We start from the raw sequence: 13,050 nt of genomic DNA on the forward strand, positions 1-13,050 counted from the left end.
TCAAATTCATTTTTTTTCTTTTTCCTTTTTTAGTACAAAACGTGGGTGTGGACAAGGAAAAAGAAAAAAATAGTAGATCTTGTCAAGTTTGTTGTAATGCTGGCTGTCGATTGTGTCCAAATCAAACGGATACCGACTTCGAAAAGTTTGACAATCATGATGAGTTAGGCTTTTATGATCATTGAAATGAGAGATGGAGATAGGATAATTGATATTATCCTAGAAGCTGTTCTAGATAGGATAAGTTTTTTCTTTGATAGGTAGATACATAGGATAAGTTGGTCCACTATTAATTAATATGGATGCAAAATATATAGCTAGGTGATGTTACATTTGTACATAGTACATAAGAACAGTGCCCACAAAGCTTTAATGTGGTTAGTGAGGTCACTTATTATCTCACCATTTATGCCAATAGCTGGATTTTGGCATCTTTTAGGCCTATCAAAGAGCATCGGCTGCTTTAACCTTAATAGACAAGGTTAAAAGGAAAAAACTTGGAGAGAGATTTAAATAATTCTGGGTACAATGTTTCCTTTACACCAAAGCAATGAGCTGGTCTTCAAAGTCTTCTCTGATCCCCACCACCAGCACAAAATCTCTCAAGATCTGATCATGGGTCAAGCTTCACTGGATGGCAGTAATTTTAACACCTCCAAGTCCTTGGGGAAAGGCCTGCGCCGAAAATTATGTGATAACTTGGATAATAACTTTGTCAATTGTAATGATAACAAGAAACAGAAGATGATGCATAGGGAAATTGAGAGGCAAAGAAGGCAAGAAATGGCTACGCTTTACGTGGCCCTTAGATCCTTTCTCCCACTTGAATTTATCAAGGTGAAGGACTTGTGTTTACTTGTTCTTTTTCTTGTATAATTTTCTTCTTCTTTTTCCTTGTAATAATTGCTTATAACCCCTATTCCCTCTTGTATGAAATCTTCCGTTTTCTTTATACTTGTTTATAATTTTGTAAAACTCCCATAGGTTTGTATAATCATGTCAAGAAATGAAAGCCTAAATTCTAAAGGAATCTCTCTCTCTCTCTCTCTCTCTCATAATTGTATATGAATTTAGGGTTATATATGTTGATGGGGTTTCAGGGAAAGCGTTCCATATCTGACCACATAAATGAGGCTGCGAATTACATCAAACACTTAGAGAAGAAGATCAAAGAGCTGAGTTCTGCAAGAGATGTGCTAAAAGAGTTTTCCAATTTGTCTACTACTGATCAAGGGAGTACTTCTCAACCGAGTTGTTTCACGATCCACCCATGCTGTGGTGGAGTTGAAATTGTGATCTCCAGTGGCTTCAGAGAGGAAAGTTTTCCTCTTTCAAAGGTTTTAGAGCTTCTTCTAGAGGAAGGACTTACTGTTCTAAACTGTACATCCTCCAAAGTCAATGAAAGGTTTCTCCACACTGTCCAGTGTGAGGTACTGTGAATTAATAATTCTTTGGTTTCTTAAATTTAGGTTTTTTTTTTTTTTTTTTTTTGGGGGGGGGGGGGGGGGGGTTATGCTTTAAAAGATTTTCATTAGTGCTAGAGATTTTTCATCACTTATTATTTTTACTTCACAGGTGAGCGATTCAACATGCCTTGATATATCTGGGTTGCAAAAGAATCTAACCGAAGTGATTCCATCAATGAACTGTCTATCCCCATAGAATTGAATTGGATAGAGAGTCCCTACTCTACTGCCAATTTGGTATCTGAGTACTCAACTTGGTTATGACTCTTTGTATATATAAGCATATTAACCCCTCCAAGTTCATAGATTTTGTTCTTGCATCGCTCTGGTTTGGGAAATGACAGTGATAAAATCATTTAAGCCATTTCAGTTTTCAAAATGGAATGCGCACCCTTATTTGCGGAACTTCTTAAACTCTCCTGCTTCATACTGTTCTTGTTATGACTGGCACGCAACACAGTTTGTGAGTTTACATTGATGTTCATATTCTCTTCATCGTTGTGTTGTTTGAGTCACATGCATGTCTTTGAAACTTGGATGGTATAGATGATTGTGTGATTATCTTCATGGTTAAATTGTTTATCTCTATTTTTAAATTTTAGTATAGAAACTATATGCAAAGAAAATATTCTTTCAAGTAATTATTCATTCAAGTAAATATTCAATATTTTTGAAATACAGTAATATAGTAATCTCTATTATCTTAGAATAATAAGTCCTACTAATTAAATTTATAGTGGAATTCATCATTTGTGTGAAATGAGAAAAGACATAATAATTTTTATGTTCTTTGTCGCTGATTTTGTTTTCTCATTCTTTCATCTCCTTAGTTTTTGGTCAAAAATTGAATGAAAGGTGATTTTAAGGATGATAAAAGTTGGCTTAAAGTAACTATTGCAATCATATCACCTTGGAGAAATGAGTGTGACTTTTCTTGGTTTTACACAACTTTGAATTTTTTCTTACTTATGGTTGTATAAATACTAACAGGATCTTGAGCAAGGAGCAAGATTTTGAAAATTTATGACTTTTTAATTAATTCAATGTATTAGATAAATTGAAAGGGATCAGAAGGATAAATGGTGCAACCCTTGTTGTTTGTATGAATATATAAATAGGGATTGAAAGAATTGTTTGGAACCCTAAATCTAGTACATGTTCTCCTTTAGTAGATTTAGATGGTGGTACTCCTTACAGATTTGCAGTTAGCATACTTATATGTTTTGTGACTATTTTAGTCTCCCTGTAGAATAAGTTATAATTTAAAACATTGTGGTCAAGGTGAGAGAGATACAAAACCCATAATTCTGTGTCTGAACACAATTAGCTAAAGAAAATGCTGGACATTAATTCGATTCTGGTGTATCTTTGATCTGGATCTGGTTTATATAAAATAATATATATATATGTTAGAAAACGATCACTTGCTTCTTCTACCAAACATATATTCGACGCTATCATAAGTTTCTTTAAAATAATGGTACTATATCTGACAACAATATGATAATTTCGTTTTAAATAATTGGTACTATGTCTCATAACAAAAAAAGCTCAGGATTTGGTTGATATGTTTAATTAGATCTTGATTTGTTTGATATTATTTATTAGGGTTAAAATGTTACTCCCTTTGTAAAACCTTGAGAAACGTTAATAATAATTAGAAATTGCCTACAAAGTTGATTGTTCCATAAACGGTTCTTCCAAATCCAAAACTGCTATTTTCTTTTTTAAAACTCTAACAGACGAATGATTAATTATTAGAGGAGGACAATTTTTTTTGTTGTTTCCCTCTTTTCTTTTCTTTTCTTTTCTTTTCTTTTTTTTTTTTTTTTTTTTTTTTTTTTTTTTTTTTTTTTACAAGTATTGTTGTTGTTAATAATAGTAATAATTAGTTACATACAGTTGACTTTCATTCATATTACATTTTTCTGCTTTTGCTTTTGTTTCTTTTTTGTTATGTTATGTAATGTGTCCAAGTTTTTAAAAGAATTAAGGAAGCCGTAGGCTGATTTTGACCTTGATATCTAGTTTGTTTAGCTTTTTTTTTTTTTTAATAATATTTCTGTTTAGTTGACTTGGTATAGCATTTTTGTATTTATGTATAACATCTTAAATTTTCTTTTTTTTTTTAAATACAATTAATTTATATCCAACTTAATATCATTTTTTAAATACAACTATCTCAAATGAACCAAATTGTTTGGTAGATAACTAAGTAATAGAAATTCAAAACTTCCGAGCAGAATTTTCTAATTTTCTACCTATTCAAGTCTGATATTTCTTTTGCTTCTTTTCAAGACTAACTCAGCTATTCAAGTCTGATATTTCTTTTGCTTATTTTCAAGACTAACTCTTAGGGTAGAGTAGGATTATTATGTAATGGAGGTAATACTTTGGGAAGACTTCAACTGAAAATTTAATATAACATATAAGAACACCACTTGACTTAAAAGCTTAAACCCATGAGTTTGGACATAACTATGTTAAATCAACCCCTTACTCTTCTTATTATTTAGTGTGAGACTTTTCACTAACTTTTGTATACTCAACAATTTCTCCTTTACGTATGAGTCTTTGTTTCTATGTGAGTCATGAATAAGTCCTACTAGCTCTCATTTGTCTATGGATTTTTTCCTTCATCAATGCATCATCCATGAAAATCATGTGTCAACCTTGCACATTCATCCATAGAAACCACCCACACGTCCATGTCTATTAGAACCCCACACCACATCGTGATCTAACATCATTGACAATACTCCTTAATTTGTTGAGCATTTTCCAAGATTATTTATGTGGGTTTTTTATTAGCTTACATTATGTGATGCACACTTGTGTGGGTTCCAAGTACGCACATCCCTTCCTCACTCCAACAGCAAAAGGGACTCATCCATGTTCCATTTACAAAAGGGACTTTGATAATTAACCTTCCACCCTGCAACACGCCATCATAAGTTTTGATACCACTTGTGGGGGAGAAAACACCTTGGAGAGACTCCAATTGAGTTGTTAATATTACATATATGGATATCACTTAACCCAAAAGTTTAAGTCTATCAATTTAACTATGTTATATTAATCATTCACTTTTTTTTTTTTTTATTCAATGTAAAATTTCACTCGCATGTGTATACTCATCACATCAACATTTTACTAGAAATAAAGAGAGCCAATTTTACAATTAAGATTTTATTTCTCTGAAGTGTTGAATAGCTTTTGGAATAACACATTCACAATGAAACATTCTCATTCAACTATAACGTTACTATTGAGTTTTGTGGATTAAAATGAACCATTAAAAAGTATATATAATAGACTAATGCTAAGGAAGTATAGAAACAATTGAGTGGCTATCCAACCATTCAATCGGCTATGGAGGGAGGTTTCAGCAAGCTGGTAAACAAAGGATTACTAGTAAAACCATAGTCATTGGCGTAGGGATGGGGCTAGCCCCTTGGCTTTTAAAAAATCCCCCTTCCCTCTTGTAATTTTTTTAAAAAGTATATATATATATATATATATATATATATATATAAAAGTAGAATTAGGTTAGTACAAATGCGGCCTATTCGGTATGAAGGACCAGTTTTAACTTGTAAATAAAATAAACTAAAATAATAAAAAAATCTCAAAGCTAACTACATTCACAAGTGAGCTCATGGGTAAGCAAATGCACCCAATTCTAGCCCATTAACACTTCAACTAGGTTGCTAGCTCATCAACTTCTTCGTCCTTGCAGAGACAAGAAAAATTTGCAGCTAGCTTTTGTTCAAGCAAGGAAGTCCATGGCCGAGACACACAATGCGAGTTAATCTTTCACCTAAAAAAAAGAAAGATTATCACCCATGACAAAGGAACAGGAATTGGCTATTCCAACTTCAAATTCATGAACAAAGCTCAAGTTTTTTCATGGAGGTGTGCTGGGTTTCGTGATTGGAGGAGGGACGTCTGAGTGTACTTCAGCACGAGTTTATTGAGTGTCACAAAGTATGAGTTTGGTACACTTCTATTATTGACCATATAGATTTCTTAAAAGGTTGGTACAAGTCAGCAGTTCTCATGGTTTGGTCCTCAACCAACAGCAAGTTTCAAGGGATTTTGGTCTAACAATTTTTCTCTTGTTTAATCAACATTCAAATCTCAATTCAGTGGAAAAACAGTTTACTTGCATTGTTTTGGAAACCAAGGCCAAATAAGAATAATTAAGCTGACCAAGTTGCTATTCTTTCAAATAGAATGTTCAATACCTAAAAAAAAGGGGTACGTTTAGACTATGGGTCAATGATAGGCCCACTGTCCAAAAAACCCAGCCTTTTTTACGCCGCAACTTTTTCACCGGCTTTTCTTCCACTTTTTCTCCTCTTTCAAATGAGTTTTCTTCCCCGACACTAATAAATTAATAAAAAATATTTTAACCTTTTTTTTTTTTTTTGAAAATTTTAACTTTTAAACCTTTATATCTTATACCAAGACCAAATTCAAAATTTTCGTCACACTCTCAATCTAGAAAAATTATTAGAACATATGGGAGAACTATTGATGCAGTCCTCTCAACTCCTCTCAACCAATAAAAAAATGTCTACTATTTTAAAATGATGACTTAACTTCCTAAATTCAACTATGGTTAAAAAAGCAAGCCAACTAATTAAAGCAAAATCAAAATAGAGACACATTGTTTGACTCAACCTTCGTTGATTGTGTCATCATCAAAAAAGCTCATCTTGTTGTGGTGGAGATGAGTGAAATCAACAACCTTTCATGGCTTACACTTCTCTAGATTTCAATTTCAAACAGAGAGAGAGATAGAGAGAGAGAGAGAGAGAGAGAGTTAGAGTTAAATGAGTTAGTGCGATGAGAGGAAACTAAGTCATCATTTTAAAACAGCTATGCAATGAGAGGAAACTGAGTCATCATTTTAAAACAGCTGGCATTTCCTTATTGATTGGGAGAAGCTGGGAAGACCACATCAATGGTCTCCCGTAGATTCTGTTAATTTATCATTAATCTATGTAAAATCTCAATCCCAATCCCCATTCAGTCACTCTCTCACTCAATCTTGATGCCTCTCTAACTCCTCACTCAATCCTTTTTCTCACTCACAGCAGTGTCAATTGAACTTGAAATTCAATCGAGAAGTTTTAAAAGTTTTCTAATTAACAACATAAGAACAACTCATTACATAATGGATCATCAAGAAATAATTACACACGATCTATCATTTACTTCATCTCTCCAATGAGAATGCTTGAATAACAAGGTTCACATTCTTTGTCCCGTGATTTCATAAGTGGAGCAGATCAGAATTCTCTCGTGCACCATAGAGTTGTAGTCTCTCTCCCTTCCACACTCAAAACTTACCTACCCCTATTTGACTGAAAATTTAGGGCCCCATTTGATAGCCTATTTCAAGCAACTTTTTGAACATTTTAATCACACTCAACTTTTTGAACATTTTAATCATACTTACACACTTTTTTATCTACACGTATATCAAAAACACACAAATAATATTACTCAAACTTCTCTACCAAGCATCCCTTAACGTTGAACATGTGTTGCTTTTTGTTTTTTTGTTTTTTTATTTTTTATTTTTGGCTTTTAGGCATTTTCTCCTAGGTATAAAGTTCAATAAGGTTTCCTTTTAATGATTAACACGTGGCCACCTGGCCCACTCCCACAAAAAGGATCCCACACATTCAAAACTACAAAGACGTACAAAATTTATTGTGAAATGCGTAGGTACAAATATTTGATTGATCTTTTTTAAAACAAATATTTGCCTTCTTTTTATATAAAAGTCAACATTTGTTAGCATAAAGGTATTCATCTTTTATAACTTTTCCGGAAGAAAATTTAAGGAAAGTTTATAATAATATGGGTGAGCTTGGCCTCCTCTATTTTTCACTAGAGTAATTGCTGAAAGCTAAGATAAATAGTGACTTTTTTTCTTTTTCTTTTTTTGAGAATCAAAAAAAGATAGCGACTTTAAGTAAATAAATTAACTTATTTTAAAATATTATAGTTTATTTACTTATTATTTGTGCCAACCCCTATTTTTTACTACCTTATTTTTTAGTATACAATGGTCAAAATTACTATTGACAAGAGTTCAAACATTTAATGGACAACAACCCTTTTATCACCATGAGAGACCAAATGTTGATTTTGGTAGTGAATCCTCCTAGGAATAACCAGAACCACAACGGGTTCCAAATTGGCATCGAAATCAATTAATTGATCTTGTTGAACAACTATATGGGCCAAGACCAAGATTACAGAGGACTAAAACACAACCTCGTAGAAAACTATTAAGTGTTTTACTCAGCCCATTGACCCAAACTATGACGGGTGTGGGCTTACAAATATCAGCCCATTGAGGCATTGACCCAAACATGGGCCATTCTATTCAAGTCTCATTTCACAAATGAGATTTTCCTAAAGGGAACCTTTTTCCAAAAACAAGTTCAGATGAGAGGAGAGAAATATCTTCCAAATATCTTCGTGTCTCATTCCAACTCAAGAAGACGAAACCCCATTTCCATGAGATGGGTTCAATCCTTATATCTATATAGACAAAGAAGGGGCTCTGAACAATAATTTCAAGAACAGAGATATTTTACAGCCCCAAGAACAATCTGAAATTATCCATGGCAGTTAGTGTATTGAAATCATTACACGTTATGAACATATGTGGGCTTCGTCTATGATTGTTTTGTTGTCACCGTTTCCAGTACCAATACCAAATACGAGTAATGACATGAATATCATTTCCTTTCTAGCTAGCTTAGGTAGAAATTTTCATAGAAACAAAGCTGGGTCAACTCTCAAAAAGTAGCGGACAAGAGGGGACAAACAACCAACCCTGGCCAAAATTTCTCAATTTGTAAAAAGCAAGCTGGTTGTTCAACTGCAAAAGATGTAATAAGTACTACTTAAGATGGCTCCCATCACTAGACTATGTACCATGTTATTCACAAAAGCAAATCCAACTACTCATGGCATTCCTGGAAGTCAATGTAGGAGAAAAATGAAGTGGGGTCAGTGGTTTGATTTTCTCCTCAACTACGGCTATATACAGAAAGATCATACAGATTTTCAATCTGGTAGGGCCATTGTCCTTCCAACATTGTAAACAAAGAGGAAAATGGCAGAAGTTAAACCCATCCAATTGTGAATTATATTCTTCTTTTTACTTTCATCCAAAAAGATGAATAACCAAATAATCTATAACACTACACTAAACTTCATGAAAAAAATTGGACTGTTACTCCTTAAAAACTAACGAACATTCTTATGTGACTTGTAAGGAAAACGAGAAGGAGTTGAAGGGGAAAGTTCAATCGGCAGTTGGGGTGGTTCCAACTCACCAGTAAGCATCCCCACAACCTGTTTCATTGAAGGCCTACGAGCAGGCCTCTTCTGTAAACAAAGCAAAGCAACCGTGATGGAAAGCAGTGCTTGTTCTCGATCCAAACTCTCTACAGATTTATCAACCAAATCAACAAGCTTCCCCGTGCGGGCTAGTTGGCGCGCCCACGATAAAAGATTAGCTCTTTGGTATTCTGAAATGGGCGTATTCGTCACCTGAAGTGGGCGTCGCCCAGCAATGACAACTAACAATAAGACCCCATAACTATATACATCACACTTTTCTGATATATCCACACCTCCACCATACTCAGGGGCAACATAACAAACAGTTCCCCTCATACTCGGTGTACTACTAACACCACCACTACCCGAATCATGGCTATTGCGACGAGCACGAAATAGCTCACCGCTTAGCCCGTCTAACCACCAATCAATACTACTACCCCGACTGTTCTGACTCCGGCTCCTCTTCTTCTTTCTCTCTGGATACAAATCCTCGTCCCTTGGCCACCAATTATCGCCATTTCCATTGCCATTGTCGTCCATATGCTTGCTTATCTTGCCCTTCTTTTTATTCTTCCTAGCTAGCTCTTCGCAATACTCCTCCTTCCACCACTCCCTAGCCTGCCTCCGCTTCGAAGTCTTCGAATTCTTTGCATTCTTTTCCTCATCCATTGACACCCACCACTCCAAACTCTTCCTGTTCTTCTTCTTGTTCTTCTCCAACTTCACAGTTGCTCCACTGGTCGAAGAAGAAGCGCCAATCCAATCACTCTTCGGCCTCTCTTTCTTTATCTCAGTCCCAATCCACTCTATCACATAGTCCTTCTTAATCTCCGCCTCTCCATTCTCTTGCTTCCACCACCAATCCCTCCTCCCCGAAGCACTGTTTATCCCTTTACCATTCCTCTTTCCTTTACCATCCAAATTCCCCTCCGGCGACACTGCCTTCTCCGGTGACACCACCGTGTTCACCGCCTCTACTGTCTCCGGAGAAGTCACCGAATTTTCAACCCGAAGAACACTCTCCGGCGACGGTGATTGACCCACAGCAGGACCACCGAAATCCTCAAAAGTAGTCACGCTCTCAGTCTCCTCCACCACTGAACCACAATCCTCGACTCCATTACCATCCTTCTTCACCTCCAATCCTCCGCCATCATCAACCACCGTAATCTCACACTGATTCTGACTCTCCGATTTCACTTTAGCAAGCCCAAAATCCCCAATCTTGGCCTTGAAATACCGATCCAACAAAATATTACTAGGCTTAATATCCCCATGAATCACAGGGGGATCCAAACTATGCAAATACTCAAGCCCCTTCGCTATATCAAGAACGACATCGTATCGCCTCCTCCACTCCAAAAGCTCAGCCCTTTTAGTTTTCAGAAGCGCGTCCTGAAGATTCCCATTCGGCATCAACTCGTAAACGAGCAGCATACGGCGCCGTTTGCGGTGGGAAGAAAAACCCAGTACGGAAACTAGATAAGGAGATTGGAGCTTGGAAGCAAAGAAGAGCTCGTTGTGAAACTCACGCTCGCCTTGGAGAGAACCGGAGTCCATGACCTTGACGGCGATGGGGAGAGATTTGAGAGAGCCGGAGAAGACGGGGCCGAACCCTCCTTGGCCGAGGCGGTCGGCGAAGGAGTTGGTGGCGCGGCGGAGGACGGAGTAGGAGAAGCGGTGCGGGGGCTGAGCCGAGTCTGAGTCTGCCGGAGTGGTGCGTTTCCGTCGGGTGAGTTTGCGGTAGAGGACGACGAGGAATAAGAAGATGGAGAAAGCGGCGGTGGAGGCTATGAGAGGTGGGAAGAGTTTAGATGAGACTGATTTTGTGGCGGTGGTGGTGATCGGTGTGGGTGCAGTTTGGGTTTGTGATTCGGAGGGAGAGATTTGGCGAGTTGGCATGGCTGGAAGAGTCGTGTTTGGGAGGTGGGAAAATTGTATGGTGAAAGTTTACATGCTGTGTTTGTTTATTTGGTTGCTAGTCTAGTTTTGGTCTGGGTTTGGTTTTTCTGATATCTCAGTTTTTGCTACTGCTGCTTCTTTCTATGGAATAGTGTATTGGTGCTTGGTGTAGTGGTGGTGTGCTCTCTCTTTCTTTTTCTTTTTTCTTTTTTTTTTTTCCCTGACTTTTAGGCGTGGTTGAATATTGACAAGGGTAACCTCACCTCACTGGTTCTTTTATTTAGGGGCTTTTATTGACATTTACGTGGCACGTGACTTTTTTTTTTCTTTTTTCTTTTTTTTTTCTATTTTTGTTTTAGAAATAGGAATAGCTGTTGTGAACCTTATATGATTTCTTTAACTTTCCTATGTATTACCATAATTCCAATAATACCATATATACATGATTTTCTTGGGTTTCTTTTATTTGTGTACGTGTAATCTAAATATATAAAAAATAAAAAAATCATATTGTAAGGATGCAATTTGGGTCCCTAACCCAAAAGATAAATGAACTTAAACCTAAAAAGCTCAATATAATAAATTTGTAGAGAGTGGATTGAAAAACTAGATTTTAATGAATCAGACAACAAGTAAAGTCGATTCAGATGACAAGAAAATAAAGATAGACTGGTTTAAATAAAAAAAAATCGTCTGAGGAGATCAGTTCTTATATATTTCTCTCAAATTTGATTACAAGTTCAATTCTTGATTGCTACAGTGTTTTTCTCTTAATTTCTCGATCCCTTTCTCTTAGGGTCTCTCTTCCATTTTATACTATATTCCCCTTTCATCTCCACCTTCCACATGTAAATTAAATTGTTGGTGTTGATCATTATCCCATCAACACATTCCTGAAGTCTTTGGGTAGTAGCTGTAAGACTAAAAGTTACTATTCAGGTATCACTTCCTCATTAATGCGATAAGAGAGTTAGCTGCAAAGCATTTAATGCGGTGGTAGCAACTTTTCCTTTAGATATTTCTTAGCCTCCCTATATCTTGTTCCTTTTTTATACTTATCTTCATCAGTGAAATTGTCTGGAACGTTGCTTTTGATGTTAGACCGTACCTTCTGACCTTAGCTTTGCTTAGCTGAGAAGGCATTCCTCCTCGAACCACCTTTTTGAATGAACATGATCGCACTTCACCTCTTCACTTACTAACACAGATTTTCATGAAAATTTTTACTCGTCCTCGAACTACTTAATGTCTTCGGATTGGGTCATTGGCCCAATATGTACATATATATGTTCTACTGAGCCTATTATCCCTACACATATTATTTTGAGATAAAATATTTAAGAGTTAAGCCTTTTTAGATATAAATCACTATAAGTTTTTTAAGATTTTCTATCATATCCCTATGTGTATTAAAATATTCTCAACAACAACAACAACAACAACCAAAAAAAAAAAAAAAAGCCCCTCCAATCATTAATGGGAATGAGAGGAAGGACAACACTACAATGGTCTAAAAGAGACAAAAGTCAAAATTTTTATATTTTATGAACTAAAATCAAAATTACTTTTATTTTAGAGGGTGTAATTTATACTGTAGTCAATAACTTAATACTCAAAATTCTCTCTCCGTCTCTACATCTCTCTCTCTCTCTCTCTCTCTCTCTCTCTCTCTCTCTCTCTCTCTCTCTCATTTTAGTTCTTAAATCTTATCTCAAAAAAAAAAAATTTCTTAAATCTTTCTCACAAATTCACATGAGTTCCCATTTTCTTTTCCTTTCTTACAAATTCATCTCATTTTGTTTGTCCATCTTAAAACTCCAACCTTTTAATAAGACATTATTCAGTGCAATGCCTCTGAAACTGAAATAAAAGGTAAATAATTTCTAAAATCAATTTTTTTTTTTAATTTAAACTCAAATAAAACAAATAAAAAAGAAATATGAAATTTTCTTTAAGAGAAAGATATATTAGGAAACTAATGAAAATGATATATATTAGATTTTTTAAAATGGATAATATTTTAAGACTTACAAGTTACAATAAATAAACAAAAAGGAATAAAAACACGGAGAATCTTTTTTTACCCTTACCAAGAGCCTTGTAGCTAACTCACCTCCAAGGAGATTCCTTCCCGCAAAAATCTAATATGTGTGAGATGGGAGAATTGCACACACCCGAGGTTGAGTGCATGGTTGAGTACTTGAAGAGACCATGATACCCTTGTTTCAAATCATTTTTTTAAAACCCTTATAATCCAACTGACAGCTCTTAGTATTTCCAACAAATATATCCAAAGTTCAAATCC

The 13,050-nt window shown here is 35.5% G+C and overlaps 2 protein-coding genes across 2 annotated transcripts; one reads left to right on the forward strand and one right to left on the reverse strand.

Annotated features, from left to right (window-relative positions):
* Nucleotides 1–387: 387 nt before the first annotated feature.
* On the forward strand, nucleotides 388–1,961 carry LOC115971807 (transcription factor bHLH36-like). The gene is made up of 3 exons (XM_031091861.1): nucleotides 388–837; nucleotides 1,101–1,430; nucleotides 1,576–1,961. Exons 1-3 carry the CDS (start codon nucleotides 529–531, stop codon nucleotides 1,660–1,662), a joined length of 726 nt encoding a protein of 241 aa, XP_030947721.1. The 5' UTR covers nucleotides 388–528; the 3' UTR covers nucleotides 1,663–1,961.
* A 6,524-nt stretch (nucleotides 1,962–8,485) lies between these two features.
* LOC115972148 (receptor-like serine/threonine-protein kinase At4g25390) lies at nucleotides 8,486–10,991 on the reverse strand. Its single transcript, XM_031092325.1, has one exon. It carries the CDS (start codon nucleotides 10,743–10,745, stop codon nucleotides 8,745–8,747), a length of 2,001 nt encoding a protein of 666 aa, XP_030948185.1. The 5' UTR covers nucleotides 10,746–10,991; the 3' UTR covers nucleotides 8,486–8,744.
* Between the last annotated feature and the right edge of the window lie 2,059 nt (nucleotides 10,992–13,050).

Source organism: Quercus lobata, chromosome 12, assembly GCF_001633185.2.
Source record: "Quercus lobata isolate SW786 chromosome 12, ValleyOak3.0 Primary Assembly, whole genome shotgun sequence".
In the NCBI taxonomy this organism is placed as follows: domain Eukaryota; kingdom Viridiplantae; phylum Streptophyta; class Magnoliopsida; order Fagales; family Fagaceae; genus Quercus; species Quercus lobata.